The sequence below is a fragment of the Enhydra lutris genome, unplaced genomic scaffold (genome assembly GCF_002288905.1).
Source record: "Enhydra lutris kenyoni isolate GAN:26980312 unplaced genomic scaffold, ASM228890v2 scaffoldscaffold16, whole genome shotgun sequence".
Lineage (NCBI taxonomy): Eukaryota > Metazoa > Chordata > Mammalia > Carnivora > Mustelidae > Enhydra > Enhydra lutris.
Genome location: NW_019154100.1, coordinates 22519310 through 22539804, shown reverse-complemented (window position 1 = coordinate 22539804; position 20495 = coordinate 22519310). Strand labels below are relative to the sequence as shown.

Genomic DNA, 20495 nt, shown 5'->3' with positions numbered 1-20495 from the left:
AGGATAGTGGCAGCTGTCTAATTATCTGCCAAGAAAACATGTCCCCTTCCTTTTTAAATTTGTACCAGAGTAGCGAACTGGCTGGCACTGTTCCTGCTTAGCACTCAGTAGGCACTCAATAAACATGCTTCCTCAATGACCAGCAGTTTCAGTTCATCCTGTTTCTGTCGGGTAGGAAACTTATGGCTTTGAGGGAGTCACATGCCTTTCTCTTTCTCAATATTCTTACCTATCAGGGCTACAGTGAAATAGAATAAATTTATGGCTGTGATGATGTTTCAGAAAATAATGCACTGGCCTCAGACATGATTAAGATGAGAACGTAACTGAGAGAGTCACTTGTGGTTTCATACTGTATGGCAAACAAGAGACAGGCGACGACCAGCTTCGAGTACTGAGTACGATCCACAGAAGCACGATGACTGTGGAGACCTCGCCATTTTTACTCTGTGAAAAAGCATCATGACTTGTCAACTCACACATGCTGCATGGCGTCTTCAAAGAACACCAGGGGCATGATAGCATTCAGCTCATTGTAGCTGTCTAAGGCCTCCGTGAGTACAGTCTTCAGCACCTCCCAGTCTCTCACTGGCAGGTAGCACGGATCGGGGCCACTGTGAGCAAAGTGGCAATAGATGAGGGGCTGCTGAAGCAGCACGGGACTGTCTACACCCTGCAGGAGAAGGGAGACAAAGATCGGGTCACGTCAGCCATCCAGAGCGGTTCATCTGGAAGCACAGTGGCCCATCAGAGGAAGAACCTGCAGGTCAGTCTGAGTCGCTGGGCCAAACGTTCCCAAGTACAGACCGGGTACATTCTGGAATCCTGCCTGCTCTGGCAGGGTCAGCACATGCACAGTTCCTTCACATCCTTAGTTGACTCTGCCCCAATACCAGAGTGTCCGGCCAGAGTGACCGCTGACATCCCACACACTTACTTCAAAATATTTACAAGCAGTTTCCAGCATTTTTTTCTGAAACAAATCACAGTCCTTTGGGTCTACCAGTTTGTCTCCATACACGCGAGAAGATTCGTGCAGCCACAGGCGGATTAAATCATTAGGACATTTTAAACATTCAGGGGAAGCAAATAAAATCCCCTACAAGACAAGAATGGGAAGAATTAAAAATTCGGAAACTGATGACATTCCACAATATTCTTTTCCTTTAACACTTTAACTGTCTACTAAATTCAGCAACTTAAGTTAGAAGAAGTACTCTAAATAGAATTATTATAATAGTAGTTTTACTCTCTGATAAGTAACATCTTAAAAATTGACTACCATTAGACCCAGGTTCAGAAAGTAGGTAAGACTGTATCTCACAAGCCACCAAGGAAATAAGTAGCTCATCGGAGGACTTGCATCTATCAAGTCTCCCAGCCGATGAAGTTTCCCAAACCGAAGTACAAAGAGCTAACACGAATGTTAGAGGATCAACATTTTTTAATCCTAAAACCCTTTGGTATCTGTCAATCTAACCCTTCCATTTAGCAGATGAAGAATATGAGACCAAAAGTAAACTGCCTGAAATCACGTTTTGTGGGTATATCCACAACTAGCCCTCGAACCATTCTCACTCCCCCCCCACCTGCCAATACTGAGGGTCAGTATCTCGGATTCATAGGGACCCCCTCCTTCCAGAGAGAGTCAGCTGGCTCTGGACTCAGAGGAGAGCACAGCAAGGTGCAGGCGAGTAGTTACAAAGTTTCAGCAGCTGCTGATGTGAGGAGTAGTTGCCAAATTGGACATAAGCCACGAACGAGCCTCTGATCCCTTGCCACTTACTGCTTTCCTTCCCAAAATCAGCTTCGGGGTGTCTGGGGGGCTCAGTCAGTTAAGCATCAGACTCTTTCAGCTCAGGTCACGATCTCGGGGCCAGAAGATGGAGCCCCATGTTGGCCTCCGTGCTCAGCCCAGCATCTACTTGAGAGTGTCTCTCACCCTCTTCCTCTGCCCCTCCCCCTGCCTGCTCTCTCACGCTCTCTGATAAATAAATCATTTTTTTTTTAAATCGGCTTTTAAACAACACTGTAACGAGCAGAGTTGTTCCAGGGGTGCTAGAAACACAGCAATGAGAATGAGTGAGTGGTCCATGTTCTCAGGAACCTGCTGTCTGACACAGTGTTATGGTTTTAAGGCATTTGCAGTGATTTAGAAAAGAGGCTTACAAAAATATAAAGAAGCAAAAATCACCAAATCTAAAGAAGTCTCCTGAAATTCTCCACTACCTCTCTCAAAAAGAACCTCAGGCCATAAATAGCCCTCCAACTGCTTTCACTGTAGAGGGTAGATCACACCAGTTCACTTTTTATTTTTTTAAAATTCTGGTTTCAATTCCCTCTTCGGAATTTCCTTTCTAAACCAAATACAGAAACACCGGTCCTTTTACCAGCTAAGTCCATTAAGAGTCAAGGTCAAGTCAAAACAACCTAATGGTGTAAGAAATGGTGACATTTCTCTTGATGTATGTTTAAAAATGATATTGTATAAATAAGAAAAAATAACAAATGATCCCCCTCCCTTGGCCCAAAAGGAGGCACTCCGATATTTACACAGAACAGGGAGTCAGACTCCTACCCTTGCTTCTGCAGCTAAGTCTCTGCACAACCCGAGAGAACCTACTAGTCCCATCGGTAAAATGGGAATAAACCTGCCATACAGACTTCTCAGAGGAGGTTACGGTGCGACATCCAAGAATACAGGCCACAGTACACAGCATCACCTTGAACTAAGTTCCATAACTGAACATTAATATTACCAGAATCATTCCTCCACCCAAGATGCCACCAAGAACCCAGAGCCACCAGGTACCTGAAAGACGTTCGATAGGTCTCTCAGATTAAAGAGGTAGTGGAATTTAACAGCTGTGGGTAGAAAGTTATGCGTCATCATCTGATGGAACCTGATTGTTGCCTGTATCAAAGCGGGCCCACTCCTGAGAACTGATGGGCCAAAGGCTTGCTGCTGAAAACGGAAGTTAAGAATTTGGCTATAGATGGTTTGCAGCGCCTCCAAAGATGGAAAGTTGAAAGCAAACACAGTGAAATGTCTCTGAAAAACAAAAGAAATCTAAGAGTTACGTATAATAGGGATTATAACGGTACCATTAGATTGCAAACAAACAAACAAAAAAAGCCTCTCCCCCCTCCCTTTTTTTGTAATCCCTTCCTGTATTCCATGCTCCCCGCAGTGTCACAGTGGTACCTTCCTCTCTGACTCAGGGCCTGGCTACAGGATTGAGCCAACAGAGTGGGGTAGAACTGACACCGCTCCAGTCACTGTCAGAAGCCTGTGTGTTTCCACTTGCTCCCCTACGGCCCTACTTTCGCCATGAATTGTGCAAGCCTATTAATGGGTGAGAGACCCACGAAACTGAGCCACCCTGTCCTTACCACTTTAGTCAAAGCCACCACAGCTTCGCTGATGGAGAGTCACCCAGCCGACCCCCGGCTGGTTCCAGATGAGGGAGTAAGCAACACTTACTGTCATATACTGTTGTTTTATGTATGTTACAGGTGGTGGGGGGTGTTGTTATTAGAAGGTTATATGCACATACAAAACATGCACGTTAATATTTTTATCAGCTTTATTCCTTATTCCAAGATGTGAAAACAAGCGAGGCATCCTTCAACAGGTGAATGGGTCAACAAACTGATACACAAATATGATGGATATTACTACATAGTGGTTAAAAAAAAAATGACCTATCAAGCAAAGAAAAGATATGGAGAGAGCTTAAATGTCTATGTAAGCCAAGTGAAAGAAGCTAATCTGAAAGGACCTCAACCTATGGGATTTCAACTATGTGACATTCTGGAAAAGGCTAAACTATGGAGACAATGAAAGGACCAACTGGTGGACAGGGATTCCGGAGGGAGGGAGGGATGATCAGGAGGAGTCCAGGGGAGTTTCGGCACAGTGAAACTATTCAGTCTGCTATTTTCATGGCAATACCTGGCATTCTGCATTTGCCAAAACCCACAGAATATACAACACAAAGAATGAACTCTCGTGTAAACTTTGGCCTTTGGTCAATAATAATGGATTGAAATTGGTTCATCAACTGTAATAAAGGCAGGACACTCATGCAAGATGCTCATAATAGGGTAGAGTGAGGTAGGAGGAGGGGGAAGGGTACTATGGGAACTCTCTGCAGTCCTTTCAACTAAAACTGCTCAGTCTGTAAACCTGTACCTGCTCTTAAAAAATGGTCTACTGGAAAAGGCAAAAGCTACTGAACATAATTAAAAGAAACAAAAACACAAATAAAAATAAATTTAAAAAAGCTTATGCACTTCACCAAAAGTCTGGTAGGAGCCCTAGTCTGTAGGAAAAGCATCGGGAATCACAGTCTACAATGTGTGAGGTTTTCCTTTGGGCCAGGTAGGAGCCGGCAGGACTCCACCCCTACCTGAAGTCGAGGATTGATCGTGGAGCTGCCCACCATCAGATTCATGCAGGCAACATACTGACAGCTGTGGACTTCTCGAAGCATCACCTTCTGTCTGTCGTACCTGAAAGACAGAAAACAGGACTGTAAGCCCCAAACCAGAAGATGACAACACAACAAAACCCCCCTGTTTATGCTTCCTCATACATGGTCTCCTTCAATCTTTATAATCACTCTGTGACTTTGGGCATGTTAGCCTCAACTCAGAGACACAGACACCAAAGCTGAGCAAACGGAAGTCTTCACTGCTCCTCTGACGCCAGAATCAACACAGGGAGCTCAATCAATACGTGCTGTTCCTGCCTAGGGATTCCCACGGAACCCTGTTTCCAGCGAGGCTGGGGGCTCTCCCTCTAGGTAACGGAAGGGAAAGACACACGGCAACACCCAGACATTACCAAACAGTGACATCTCTCAGAGTAAGGTCAGGTGTTTAAGTACCTTAGTGCCAGTTAACTAATCTGTGTGTTCAATGCTTCAACTAGACAGTCATGTTTCTAAGACACTTTTCAATCCAATTAATCCCAAGATACAAAGGGAACCTACTGCGTTTACGATGATGAAAAGGGGATCTAAAGTGAAACGCAAAAGTTATCCCAGAAAATGCTCCTCAAAAGAGGAAGAGATTGGGGTAATTTTCTTCTTCAGCACTCACCCATAAAAACAATGATTCGATTTCAGGAGAGAGTAGGACACAGAGAACCGCTTACCAGTGTCCGTAATCGATGTGCTGCCGGATCAGAGCGTGGGGTTGCACTGTGCCATAGGGGTCCACTTCAGGCATATTCATGTCGTCAATGAAATAAACTAATTTTTTATTTCCTCCTGGACCATAGATACGACCAGCTTTTTTCTCTAGAGGTTTCTCAAGAATTCCTGGAACAAATGCATCATTTTGCCCACTCATCAGATAAAATGTCACTTTCTGTCCTTTGTCTTTTCTTTCCCTCATTTTTCATCTTCTGTCCATTTCACCCACTTCCAAGTCTTCAAGTATTAACTGAGCAGGCTGGTATTGGTGATGACCCTCTGGTCACCGCCTCTGTGTCACGCTTTCCTGCCAACCTCCCTCCTTTTGGCAGAGCTCACCTCGCCTCTCCTTTCCCGGATAGTCAACATCTGACATAGGACATCACACTGGCCAGCAATCTGAAGACATGTCACTGTTGGTCTGTACACTTTGCTCCCCGAACGCACTCTAACCCATGGCCCGCTCCCTCAGTCCTTCCCTATCCCCTCTACAGGACCGTCTATGCACAAAGAGAGTCCCCAAACCTCTCTTCTTGGGTCAACCAATGGCACAAGTGTAATGAAAGCTGTACATAGACTCTATCCTGTGCACACATTAACTTACATTTCTTCATGTGCCGCAGTGACTTGTATGGACTTGAGAGAAAACCATGGGGGTAGAAAATCCTGAACCGAGTGTGTAAGATACAGTGTCTCATAGCTGTTGACTCTCCAAATAGACTATGAATAGCTTGAGGACAAGGACGTGTTCATGACTATATTCCTGATGACAACCACAACAAGCCATTTATCAAGTGAATCAAAGAACAAATAAGTGTATCATGAATAAGTTAACAAAGCCATCTTCCAAGCAGCGGACTTGGCATTTCCAAGTGTGTACTTCCTGGCAGCCACTGGTGGCTGGACGTTTGGCCCACACGAAACAAGCCTCTTCCCCACCCACAACCACATCTTCCTTTTTCCCTCCTAAGCTCCTCTGTGGGATTAACAGTGTCTTAGTCAAGAGCCAAGCTTTAGTACCTTCTTTCTCTCCTGCTCCCAGATCTGCCTGACCACATCCTGAAAATGGTACCTTATGTCTCTTCCCTTTCACCATTCCTTCTACCATTTTAGTCAGAGCAACGTTACATTCAGCTGCTGTACTACACAGGGGGACTGGTCTCCCCACCTCAGACATCTCCCAAAGGACAGCCTGCGTCCTTGCTCCCCATAAATGACTCACCATTTCCTACCAAATGAAGTACAGTCCCTTCAGCTTGCATCTTGGCTCTTCCTACAGTGACAGGGACCAACCATTTCACATTGCCTGAGACTATCCTGGTTTGTTTTCTGAGAGCAAGCGAGCACGTATGTGTGCTGGGGCAGGGGTGGGTGTGCCGGTGGGAAGGGCAGAGGGGAGAGGAGAGAATGTCCAACAGGCTCCACACCCCGTGCAGAGCCCAACTAGGGGCTCAATCTCATGACCATAAGATCATGACCTGAGCCAAAACCAAGAGTCGGACACTTAACCAAGTTACCCAGGTGCCCCAAACTATCCTGATTTTAACAGTAAAAATCTCATGTCCCAGAAATCCCCTTAATCTGTGGCAAACCTAACAGCTGGGCCTTCTATCTACAGTCTAGCTCCAATGCACCACTGCAGCCTTTCCCTGTCTTCTACTCCATCCCTGTGCTTTGGAAAGTCAATTAATTGAATGTCTTCTGTAATTTTCCTTCCTATGTTTGCTTACACTGATTTTCTTTCCCAAATCCTATCTTTGCCTGCATACTACCCCACTGTGATGGTCTGAAACCCAAACCTTCTTTCAAATACACTGGTCTCTTTTCTGTGCTAATAGGCCATGTCTAAACCTTACACCAATGCCTTCACCCTTTCAGCTATTATCAAGATGAACTCATCGCACAGTCAAGTACTTTGTTCAGTTATGGGATTGTAGCCCTCAGCTTCCATTTACAAGTGATCCCTCCTTTTGCATCTGTGAATGAAAAACATGCACAGGACACAACACCTTGGGAAAAATAGATAAATAATATAGATTTGCTAAAGAATTAAATTAAATTAAAGAATTAAATGAAATATCTTATTCTTACAATTTTCCCAAGATTTAATTAACAGCACATGGCCTGGCATTTCATCAACATGGTTTTAAGGAAGTTCTCCTAAATCAACCCCTTACTTGAAAAGGTAACCAGGGCACTCTCCCTTGTGGACAGCCTTATGTTGCTAGGGCTCCAGAAAACTGATTAAAGGTGACCAAAGTGTATAGAGGCAAAGCAGTGAACACCGTTGATGCCAATTCTTGCTGTTCTTAAAAGTAATAACCCTTTATCCGATAGGATCTCACTGATATGTGGACTTTGAGAAACAAGACAGAGGATCATAGGGGAAGAGGGGAAAAATATGAAACAAGATGAAACCAGAGAGGAAGGCAAACCATAAGAGACTCCTAATCATAGGAAACAAACTGAGGGTTGCGGGAGGGGAGGGATGAGATGGGTGGATGATGGACACTGGGGAGGGTATGTGTTGTGGTGAGCACTGTGTGTTGTGTAAGACTGATGAATCATAGGCCTGTACCCCTGAAACAAGTAACACACCATAGGTTAATAAAGAAAAAAGAGTAGTAACCCACATAAAGCCATTTGTGATATAAAAAGCCAAAATCACAATATTGAAACAAAGTATATTTTACCCCGATTGGTGGTAAGTAAAAATTCATCTGAGGCCAAAGCAAAACGTCTAAAGCCTAAAGAAAAGCAGTCTTCCCCTCCGGCTACATGCCCCAGCCTTGACCGTTTCAGATGCCTTGTTTCAAAAATATAAGCAGGAAGAAAACTCACTTTGCAGAGCTGCAGACGTTGTGTAGTAGTTGAAAGGCACACGGGACACGACGTAATCCTCAGAGAGACTCGCCAGCGTGTCACTTACAAAGGCTGTCTTTCCCACCCCAGCATTTCCTACTAGCATTAGCGGTTGTCCTTTCTCAAGCAGCAACTCTACGAAATATCGGAGACGAGTTGTTTCTGATGTGGGAACCACAACTCTCTGGGGTAGGAGGGAACAGAATGAGAGAAGTCAGAAAGAGAGGCGTTCCAAAATTTTCTCTCAACCGACACAGTCACTGGAGAATTGAAACCCAAAGAATTCTTAAGTCAAGTTCACACTCAGTAGGGGAGATCTTACCTGACACTCAGTTTTGAATTATCAGAGTTCAGACATCATAGCTTGAGAACAACTGGGTAGTGCCATCAAAATTCAGTAGTATAAACAACAGATCTATCTTTTCCAACTTAAGTGTTAGCCAAAGCCCCCAATCACAGACTTCATGTTAGGCATACAAGGGAATCCAATAAAGGTTTAGGAAACTGTCCACCACTCTCTAGGAGCTGAGAGAATATTCGAGAAGTTAAGTCGCACATAAATCAAAGTTGGGAGCAATGCCTTGGCCGGGTAAGATTAAGTGGCCCAATGATCAGGGCAGAACTTACACTAAAGGAGTTCAGCATGGGGAGAGACCCACTGGTGGGAAACAGTGATGTTAAGTTAAATATTCCTAAGTCCAAAGTACATGTTGAACACATTATGCATTGTTTTGTTAAAAAAATCTTTATAGCAATCCTTCTGTTTTGAAAATTGGTGACTTATTTATACACTTCATTGTTTCACAACAAGTGTGAGGTGGTTTAGGGGAATACAAGAAAATGAAGAATGGAAATAAACACCAGGTTCAGGGAATACAGACTAATACATAACGCGAGGGAGAGAGGTAGCAGGCATAGACATGCAAGAAATAGAATCCTGCACAGTGATTAAAACAGAGTTGACATTTCTTGCATTTTTGGAGGCCAAATTAAAAAGGAGGTAAAAAACCACTTGCAAGATTCAGACTGTTCTTAAAAAACAATGAATACCTAAATTCTACAATATATTCTCCCCTGTTTGGTTAGCATATACTGAATACAATTGAATATTTTATAGATCATTCAGGATCATTTTCGTGATTATGAATATTTACACTAGAATTCTGTTTTATTTTATTTTTAATATTTTTATTTATTTATTTGACAGAGAACACAAGTAGGCAGAGAAGCAGGCAGAGAGAGGAGGAAGCAGGCTCCCCACGTAACGGAGAGTCCGATGTGGGGCTGGATCCCAGGACCCTGAGATCATGACCTGAGCCGAAGGCAAAGGCTTTAACCCACTGAGCCACCCAGGCACCCCTAGAATTCTGTTTTAATTTGGTGGTACTCTTGGGGCCTACTGAAAGGCACAGACTGTTCTATGCTACGCCAAACAGAACCAGATGACTGCTTTTCATCAGAGTTACATTTTACATTTTTTTTCTCCTTTTTGGCTCTTCATTGTCTTCAGGTGCCTCTTAATTTGGCTATTAGATCTGCTCTCTATACATTAATACCAATAATTCACACTTCCTAACAGCTGAGTACGTGACAGGTATGATGTTAAGCATTTCATACACTAGGTCATCTGATACTCATAACTCATCTATGATGGGGGTAGTGTCATGATTTTCATTTCAGAGATGATGAAACTGAAGCTTAGAGAACACCAATAACTTGATGAAGGTCACAGCAAAGTAGTAAGTGGTGGTACTTGGATTAAAGCCCAAGCCTGTCCAGAGCCAGCAAGAAGGCACGTCAGGACATGGGTTGGGCACACGTTACTCCATCCCTTGGCACTCCCATTTTCCATATGTAAAAGGGTTATCCATAGCTGCCTTAGAAAGTTGTTTTAAGGATTAGTTAATCTATGTAGAGCAATTAGAAAAAGGTCTGAGATAGATTTCTGTAATATTAGCATTGACTATTACTACTGACTCAGTATGGTTCCTTTCCAATATGTTAAGAAGCGGTTAGTAGACTAACCACACTTAGTACCACTGTGTGTAGAGTAAGACTATAAAGTAGTCCTAATAGGTTCCCCGTGGAATAAAAGGCATTGCTGATCAGATGCATCAACCTCACCATACCAGTTCTTGGTCTTTGGTTAACAAACTCTCAGCTTTCAACCAGCTAGGTAATACTGCCAGGTAGGTGAAGTGCAGGTCGGTTGAGCAAAAGCAGATTTCACAATTCTTCAAGCAGTTGGAACAGACATGGTTGGCTGCCTCCTAGCACCCATTTCTCCATCATCCCTTCCTGTCAGAGCTCCCACTTTGTTCAAGTCTCCATGCTTCCTCCACACACACGTGGTCCAGGGGAAGCTCAACCTGGCTCCCATGGTACTGTGATGATTCATCAAGGCCAATCAGGGTAGCCCAGTAGTCTGGCCTGAGATAGGTTAGGGGTGGCATGTGAGCCCTGGAGTATTAGATGCTCAAGGGGCGGTCTGCTTTGGTGCTTCTGAGAAGTTTCCTCACTCTTTATGAAAACTATATGACAACATGGCTTTTCTCTCTGAAGGAAACTCCTAGGGCAACTGGAGCCCACTTCAGACCAGGAAGGATATTAGTCTTAAAAATGATGCCGGTGTTAAGAGAGCAGAGCAGAGAGCTGGAAAGATCCAAATTCTTGGTGATATCACCAAGTCACAGAATTAATCAGTCTTGGGGCCATCCTACATCTGATTTCTTGTTCATGAAGTCTCCTTGGGGTTAGGTTTAATGGGTTGAACTGTGTCTTCCCCAAATCTGCATGATAAAGCCCAAAACCCTAGTGCCTCAGAAAGTGACTGTATTTGAAAACAGGCTCTTTAAAGAGATGATTAAGTTAAAATGAGGCCGTTAGGGTGGGCCCTACCCCTATCTGACTGGTGTCCTTCCTGAGAGGAGGAAATTTGGACAGACTTGGAGACAGTGCTCAGGGAAGCACACACAAAGTTCATGTGAGGACACAGCAAGAAGGCGGCCATCCTCAAACCAGGGAGAGAGCTCTCGGGAGTAACCAAGCCTTCCAACACCTTAATCCTGGATTTCTTGCCTCCAGAAAGAACTGTGAGGAAATGAATTTCTGGTGTTTAAGCCATCCAGTGTGCAGTATCATGTTAGGGCAGCCCCAGCACACAAAGACAAGCAGAGTAGGCCCCCAGAGCGAAGACCGGTATCCTCATACAAAGGGGAATTTGCACACACAGAGACACACTCGGGGAAAATGCCATGTTAGGACAGGAGCTAGGCTGCCACAAGCCAAGGGACCCCAAGATCATGAGTGAACTCCAGACGGAGGCCTGGAACGGAGTCTCCTGGAGACACTCAGGAGGAACGATTCCTGCTAACACTTAGTCTTTCATTGTCTAGCCTCCAGCTCCAGGAAGTGAATACACTGGGTCTTGTTTCACACTAGCTGCTTAGTTCATACCATAGAAACCCTGTATATTCTATTCACACAGTGCTACCGGAAGCACTAAGCTCCCAAGTGAATCAGAATGTCACGATTTTAATGAAAAGGAAAAGAGATTGGGGCAGAAAAAGATGACCGAAGAATAAGTCAACATCAGAGGAATGTAAAACAAAGATTTATGAAGAGAAATAAAAAAAAAAAAAAGATTCACTTAGATTTGTCAGCTGCCATGAGATTTCAAACCTCTGAGTTGAGGAGCTTAAATACAACTACTTTATGGCTTGGTGGGGGTTAAAGAAGTTCTACATGAAAAGTGCTAATAAATTCATAATATGGTCAGATGTAAGAATCATTGGAACTAACAGAATAGGTCTTTGATTTTTAATAAGACACAAAATTGCTTTTGTGTCTTATTAAAACAGTTTTAATAGATTTAGGTAGAAATTTTTTTTAAAAGTTTGCATAAACTTAAGAGCCATCTCAGTAGCTGTTCCTAGAACTAAGACTCTTCTCTCCCAGGCAATATGCTATATGCTCGACCATATCAACAAAAATTTCTCATCAGGCAGGACTGATGAGCAGAAGGACTGCTCAAACATGAAACAAAAAGGCTCAAAGCAGCACAGTGTGGCTTGAAAATTTCTAGGTTCCAACCACCTACCTTCAGAGCGACCTCTGGATCCATAGTAAATGTGGGGACCTTCTCAGCCCAAGGCAAGAATTTCTTAGTTTTGTGGTCCAGATAATAATCAAAGATCGTCCCCTGGGATGGAAACTTCACTGCTTTCATCTCTTTATGCCACCACCGACTGAATTCAGCTTGAGAGTCAGAAAGCTAAGAACAAGAGAAATCCTTATGCAGACCTAGAGGTGATTCTGAACACATACGAAGCCCCTCCAAATCCCACTGAACACAGTTATTTGCAATTATAACACAGTTATAATTACAAATGGGCTAGAGTAACTGACCCAAGAAAAATAAATAACTAGACGTAACTTATAATGAGTGATAATATCAGAGAGGCAGAAAGCTATAATTGCCATACATCCAAAAGGTACAAATTTTCTGGAACAATTATTAACTTAAAAAGTAAAGTAAGGTTAGGTGAACCTTCAACTATCCCTGGGTTATTTAATTTAACAATGAGCTCTCAGGCAAATTACCATCTAGCTCCAGTGAGACAGTGTTTCTCAAACACTGGTGTTGATTTTTACCAATATTCACATCAATTCTCGATAAAGTAGGAAAGATAAGAACAAAGGAACATTTTTTTAAAAAATTGGTAACATTATTTGATTTAAATATTGCCCTCTATTTGAGCTTACAGGCTTTTTGGACCTTTTGCTGTTGAAATAGCTTTTCTTTTATAAAATTATGGTATTCCTTATGGTCATTATTTATAAATGTCCTTATTTCGAAAAGTAAACATTGGGTAACCCTATTTCATCCCTTCAAGTCACAGAACAACCTGGCAGAGAGACTTCTTTACCTGCAGGATCTGCGACCACCCTGAGCTTGGGGGAACTCTAAGAACAGTGTGTGGGAGTGGCCACGGCACTCAGTAGTCTCAGACTTTCCAAGACCTTAACTCCCGTTTTTCTCCTGTCACATTCTTAAAACTGCTTTTTCTTTGGTATCCTACATCCTTGGACTATGGCTCACTTCTTGCACTGGGCTGGTTGCACACATGAGCAGAGATAGGAGGGCTGGAGAGCAGGGGTGTGTGCCGAGAAGGCTGAGGAGTCTTCACAGGCAGAGCTTGCCTCCATCTGCCAAACACGCTGAGCTCACGCTCCTGCTCACCACCACTCACGTGTTCATGAGTCCAGGCTCGTGTGAGTTGTTTTCAAGTTGGTGGCATGGCTACTTTATCTCTCTACAAAAGTTCATCTTACAAATCAGTTCCAAAGACAAAACACTTGGCACGATTCCCTGTAGGCAGAAGACCTAGGACATGGACTTGACATCAAAATTTCTAACCACTACATCAGCAAGATCATTTTGGTAACACATCTTTGACTCATTAGTGCACTCAACTACAGTGCATTTGTTCTAGACTGGGGACGAAAGCCAACAGAGTGTCTGCCATCACAGAACTTACGGGGAGATAGAAGCAGAGACCTGAGGAAGCAGAGGCTAAGCTGATAAACGCAGAAATAAACAGGTGCTGTGAAAGCAGAGTTTGCTCTAATGGAGAGTAACAGGGGTGAATCTATTGTTATTTCAGTTCTAGTTTGTTAATGTACAGGGCAATACTGGTTTCAGGAGTAGAATTCAGTGATTCATCACTTACATAGGACGCCCAGTGCTCATCAGAACGAGTGCCCTCCCAAAACCCACCACCCATCCAGCCCATTCCCCACCCGCCTCCCTCCTGAACCCTCAGGGTGTTCTCTCTAAGAGTCTCCATGGGGGCGCCTGGGTGGCTCAGTGGGTTAAGCCTTTTCTCTGCTTCCTCACCAAAAAGGGGTGAACCTATTTTAATTGGACGTTCAGGTGAGCTATCTTTGAGAACTGGCACAGATTAGGGAGAAGACAATTCCAAGAAGAAGGAAGAGGTCACCACGGGTGAAGATCCTGTGGTATGAAAGATCTCGGGTTCCAGAAATGGGCACCAAAGCTGGTGGAAGCACGTGGGAGGTCGGAGGTGGTGGGGAGAAGGGGTGGCTGAAGAAGCAGGAAAAGACTGGCAGGACCAAAGATCCAGGGGCCTTGTAAATAGTATTAAATTTTTCACTTTATCCTAAAAGCAAATGGAATCCATTAAAGTGTTTTAAACTCTCAAGTGTATCCTATAATTCAATTTACATTTTAAAAAATCGCTCTGGCTGCTGAGAGGATAATGGATTATGGGGGAGGTACAGAAGCAGACCAGTGAGGCTGTTACCTTAGAAGCCAAGTGAGAAGTGATAATAGCAGTTGATGGGAGCTCGGGGAGAGCTGATCAAGACTTATTTTGGAAGCTGCCTGCAATGGCCTGGCTTAAGAACACAGGAGCAGAGCCAGCGTGCTGCAGTCGGAGCGTGGCTCAGACATCACCTGGGCGTCCTCAAGCAGGCTATCTAAGTTTTGGCTCTTTTGTAAAAGGGGAGGAGGATAGTTGTACTTATACATAGAGGTTTTATTTTTTTGAAAATTCAGGAAAGTAGCAGACTCAGAGGCGTAAGCGCATTCTCGGACAACCAGCAGAAACTCAGATTTGTTCAACTAATAAAAGGCGATCTTAAAGAGTATTTCTTCCAGCTTTCCTTCATGTTTACAACTTAATAACCTCTGCTTTGAATGTTTTGTAGTTAGAGCCCTTCTGAAGATGTGAAGGTGGTGGTGATGATGATGAGGAGGAGGGTGAAGGAGATGAACCTCATTTAGGGAGAAGAGTGTCTAGAGGAGTGAGGGGGCCACTGTGGTGGCCCAGGGCCCAGCCTGATGGACTGTTGGGAAGGCAGCCATGTTTGAAAACTGGAAAGACAAGAAGGCAATCAGCTGGGAGGGAAGTAGTCAGGAATAGAGAGATTTCTACTGTCTACATCCTACTCACACAATTTTACCTGGTTTATATCCTAGTGAAGGAAAAACCTTGGGGAGAACTCTAGAAAAAACATAAAAAACATGGGGGGTGGGATAAGTTGGGGAGAGGGGGAGATTCTGCCCATAGCCTCCATGAAGGAGAAGCTCACACATGCTGTAAATTGTGCCTGAGAAAAACCACACGAAGTCACCCAACGCCAACTCTTGATTCTTACTCAAAGCAACACAGGCAGCTTTGCTTTAGAAAGCCCTTGGATATTACAGAAGGAAATGTGGGATCAACATCAGATAAAGCAGGCCAAGTGAATTCCACGCCTGTTTATAGACATGATTTACGGTGACCTAGTGACAAGAAGCAGAACTGGCCCACAGGTTTAAGCAACCATGTATCTGAGGGCCTACAACAAGTCAACCAGTGGAAATATGGGGCCCTTCTGGCTGTGATGCCTTCCAGTCTAAATAGGAATATCTGGCAAAGTTTGGAAGAGGGGAGCCATCTATTTTTAAGGCAAAGATTCAGGGCTACATGTGGGATCAGTTATGACCGTGAGAGATCCTGAGGTACCCTCGAATGGGTGGCCTTTGGAGATGTACATGGGTGTGAATCCTGGTGCAGTCATTTCCTATCAGCATAACCTTGGTCAAGTCCCTTTGCCCCTCTGAGCTTTATGCGCACCATGAAGATAGCTTACACAGTTACTGGAAATGTTACATGGCAAAATCTACATACAGGGGAGCATGGTGGAGATGAGATGTGCCATCTTCTAGCACTGAAAGACTCCCACTTTGCACCTGAGTAAGTTTCATGTGTGAATAAGCACATATGCACGCACTCGAGCAAGCTCAACAAGTGTTTGTCCAAAAGAAATGAGCAGCCAGGGATGCCTGGGTGGCTCAGTTGGTTAAGCAGCTGCCTTCGGCTCAGGTCATGATCCTAGCGTCCTGGGATTGAGTCCCACATCGGGCTCCTTGCTCGGCGGGGAGCCTGCTTCTCCCTCTGCCTCTGCCTGCCATTCTGTCTGCCTGTGCTTGCTCGCTCTCTCTCCCTCTCTGACAAATAAATAAAATCTAAAAAAAAAAAAAAAAAAAGAAATGAGCAGCCATGGATGAGCTCCTCTAGGAGTGTTGGGCAGGCATGGGAGCCTCATGCTCGGCTGAAGGCAAGACCCATGGAAAGGATCTCGCCTGAGTTGAGTCTGGTTTGCAAATAATTACCCCAGGGATCATGTAAGAGACTGATTAGAGGCAAGAGACAAGACACAGGGAAACTGATTTCAAGGTTCTTACAGGCTGTATACTGAATGTGTCCACCCCCACCCCCTGCCCCACATTCCTATTTTGAAGCTCTATCCCGCAATGTGATGATATTTGGAGATGGGGCCTTGGGAGGTAATTCGGTTTAGATGAGGTCATGAGGCTTGGGCCTTTGTGATGGGATTAGTGTCTTTATAAAAAAGACATCAGAAAGCTTTTTATTGTTTTCTGTCATGTGAGGACACAGCAAAAAAGCAGCTCTCTGTAAGCCAGGAAGAGAGCCCTTGCCAGAACTTGTCCATGCTGGCACCCTGACCTTGGACTTGAGCCTCCAGAAACGAAAGTGAATTTCGTTAAGCCATCCAAGGTACGGCATTTTGTTACGGCAGCCCGAGCTAAGACACTGTGACAGCCCAGGACAACCTAAAGATGATACATTCATGAATGAAGGGTGTAGGGACGGGGAGGTGAGGACAGACCTGACAGCTGTTGTGTGACTGAAAAGATCTGCTGACCGCTGGATATAGAAGTGAAGAAGAATGGGGTCTCCTGGGTTTTTAACTCGAGCACCTGGAAGGAATGAGAGTATCCCCGAGGATAAGAAAGGGTAAAGACGAAGAGCCAGTTTGGGGGTGGGGCAGAGGCAGAGCTCTGTCTCTGGCTCAGGGAGTGGGACTGGCCTCTGGAAGAGCACACTGTTGGCGCTGCTCCCCAGGCAGGTGGAATCACCGACCCCTGAGCTCCCAAGAAGATGTGGGGCAGCGTCAGCCCAAGTTAGAGCTACCAGCCTGGACGAGCTTGCCTAAACATACTGGCTTATAAGAGAACAGGGCCAACAGCAGAGATTTATGATGATATTAAAAAAAACAAAAACAAAGACAAAAACCAAACCAACAGGGATCACATTACAACCTGCCCCCCAAGTAAAACTGGTTCTATAAATTATTTCTGTGAACCATCTCAAAACATACCTGATCTTGCAACAGAGTGCCTCCAAATGCCCAGATACAAGCAAAGACAAAGTAGACTTCATAAACCTCTTTTGGGCTGTCCAAAGGTACGTTGTCAGGAGTCAACAAGCATTCCAGAAGGGTACAAATTGTCTAAAGAAAAAGAAATAGCTATTCACTCAGGGCAATAGCTCTTTAATAGCAGAGTCAGGTCACAGGACATATTAACCAATCCACTTGCTCCTTAAGAGATTATAGAATTTTCCCCAATCTGTGACGTTGAGACAGACAAAAACCATTGCCTTGGTTTTCTAAGTCAATAGTGGAAAATCTCTGCCACTTCTTCTTTTTTTTTTTTTTTTTAAGATTTTATTTATTTGACAGAGATCACAAGTAGGCAGAGAGGCAGGCAGAGAGAGAGGAAGAGAAGCAGGCTCCCTGCTGAGCGGAGAGCCCTATGCGGGGCTTGATTCCAGGACCCCGGGATCATGACCTGAGCCGAAGGCAGAGGCTTTAACCCACTGAGCCACCCAGGCACTGCCATCTCTGCCACTTTTAATGAAATTGATCTTCTAAGTAATCAACTATTTTTAAAAAAGGACTATTTTATCCAATTTGTAATCACTGTAACAAACACGGGTACATATAGGCACAAAGTAAAGATAATGGGGAATATATCTAAGCTCTTTTTTATTAACAGGGAGGCACAGCACACAGAGTTGTCTAGAGCTCACATTTTCACTCAGTAACAAACTCCAGATACCCTACCTTCCCAGTAAGTGTTGCCCTAACGTACCAGTGGGAATGGGAAAGGACTCCACTTGACAGAGAGGCATTTATTCATTTCCCTCCTGCCGGACATTTAGATAACCCACTTTCCCTTAGTGCTTTGGCAGTGGGTTTTTCCCACCTGTTGTATAAACTTAGAAAGACAGACTGGCAGCCTTCGCCTGTGACTTTTTATTTTTGAACACCGAACTAAATTTAACCTTGGAAGAAACACTATTCAGGAACTTGTCCTTTACTCCCTCCATGTGAGATGGCAACGTGCTGTTGGTCAGAAACACAGCCTGAGTTCAGGACAATTAGGTCGGTGAGGAGGGGAACATGGCTGCTTGCAAAGGCCTTTCCCAAAGGGAACAATAACCCGTCGTGAACATGTTTTCGAGTTACTTCTCTGAAGCACAGGTATAGGGGTCACAAAACAGCGGTGTCCCAGACTCTCAGAACTCCTGGAACCTTTCCCCTGGCTTCTGGAGGCAGCCTGAGATCTGATCACAATCACACAGACAGCAATGCAAGCCACTACAGAACAAGTCAGGACTGCACGTGTGTCTTTCTTTCCCAGCACTGGAAGCCGGGGAAAAGCTGTGGTAACACAGGGAAGAGCTCCTGGAAGTAATTTACAAAGGTTTTCAATTTGAAAAGTTGATCGCCCATTGTATTTTTCAATCTTCTCTCTTGATTTTTATTATGTTATATAGTTCCATATCTGCCAATTTAAAATAATCCCCCAAAAGATATAAAAATCACCCATTTGGTATCGAGAAAAATAATGTAAGACTGTGAGGCTTTGCTACTTCTGAGTAGAAGCCTTAGTGCTGTAAGGGACTATTAAAACCAAAACCAAAACGGGGACTGGAAAATTTCAGGGTGTCCTCATCTGCTGATCTGGGGACTTGACTAACTCGTCACTTCTCTGTTTTCTCCCCAGTGCAGTACTTGGAAAACACTTGGAGCTCTGTGTCAGCAATTAGTAACGTCAGACTCTGGTGTATATTATGAAGGAACTAATATGACTAACCAAACTTAAAGCAAATACATGTCAGGCGCCTGGGTGGCTCAGTGGGTTAAGCCTCTGCCTTCGGCTCAGGACATGATCTCAGGGTCCTGGGATCGAGTCCCGCATCGGGCTCCCTGCTCCACAGGGAGCCTGCTTCCTCCTCTCTCTCTGCCTGCCTCTCTGCCTACTTGTGATCTCTGTCTGTCAAATAAGTATTAAAAAAAAAAAAGCAAATACATGTCATTTATTGGAAAACAGAGCACATTAATTTCTTAAAGTAGGCATTTGAAGGTGTTCCCCTTTGTACTCATGTTCATCTCAAATTTTGTCCTTGCAAGTAATCACAGAAAGGAGACTCTATAAACAACTGCTGGAAAGGAGCTGAGGACAAAATGCCATTTCTGAATACTACAAAAGGAAGAAGTGAAAGGGAAAGTCATATTAATTCCTACTGACCTATTTTCACAGTACTCTTGAATGAAAAAATTCACACTACAGAGAATCACACAAATACATAAGTCAACTCGAGAAAGAACACAGTCATGCTTTTGCAAGTACTACACCAGAGGAAGTCTAATTAGGCCAACCACATAATTAATTCATTATGAATAAATTCAGACCTGCTTTCAGAAATAAATTATACCTCGGATAATTACTGTTGAAGACTATCGTTTACTTAATTGGTGTGTGAATTATCCAAAAACCTGAACTTTCTTTTCTTATTATGCTTGTGACTCTTTCTAATTTAGCTTCAAACAAATCTGGTAACAGGAACTTAAAGGTAACAAAGTACTCTCACACCAATTTTGTTCCTAGAGAAAAAAAAAAAAAAAGGATTTCTAATTGTAAATCTTTTGTGAAGTTTTCTACTTGTAAAGGCTGGGGACTGTTTTTCTTCATGCTGAGATTAAGATCACAACCTTCATTTCTGTGTGTTGCGAATTATTTTCATTTGCTTCCATGACAACCTATCATACATATACCCTCCAGTCTTACCAGGGGTCTCAGACCAAGGGTCAGAATAGACCTGTTTCTGGAGTATTAGGAACTCCCCATGGAGACTGACCTGACTTCAGGAGTATCTGGGGGAGGGGGTGCACAGAAAAGAAGAGCATGGGAGGGCCGGGGATGGTCAGCTCAGAAGCTTTCTCCTACCACCGAGCTTAGATGCTGGATTTACTGTAGTCAAAAACATACTGAGCCCCTTCTCTGGGCCAGTTACTTAGGAGACAGAAAAATAAATATGCCTGTTACTACCTTGTTCTTCTTATTCTATTCCAATATACTTGGAGGAACACAACGATTAAGTAAACACATACTTGACCCCTGCTCTGTGCGAGGGAACTATGTACATTTCTGGGGACATAAAAATAAATACAAGGTGGCTTCTGGCCTCTAGATCACAGTCTCGTGAAAACAACCGGTCTACAAGCCCGAGTGATAACAGAAGGTGATAGGTGCGTCACAGAGGTTTGCAG

At 43.9% G+C, this 20495-nt stretch overlaps 1 protein-coding gene across 1 annotated transcript in view; it reads right to left on the bottom strand.

Moving 5' to 3' along the window:
* The window catches only part of LOC111147239 (dynein axonemal heavy chain 11), a 320049-nt gene that overhangs the window by 137250 nt on the left and 162304 nt on the right, over positions 1–20495 (bottom strand). Inside the window, exons 44-51 of the mRNA XM_022503160.1 lie at positions 17256–17387; positions 12159–12336; positions 8043–8243; positions 5162–5327; positions 4413–4515; positions 2813–3052; positions 938–1099; positions 480–673 (exon numbers count right to left, since the gene is read on the bottom strand). Of these exons, the coding sequence (XP_022358868.1) occupies positions 480–673; positions 938–1099; positions 2813–3052; positions 4413–4515; positions 5162–5327; positions 8043–8243; positions 12159–12336; positions 17256–17387 (1376 nt within the window). The remainder of the gene's footprint in view (positions 1–479; positions 674–937; positions 1100–2812; positions 3053–4412; positions 4516–5161; positions 5328–8042; positions 8244–12158; positions 12337–17255; positions 17388–20495) is intronic.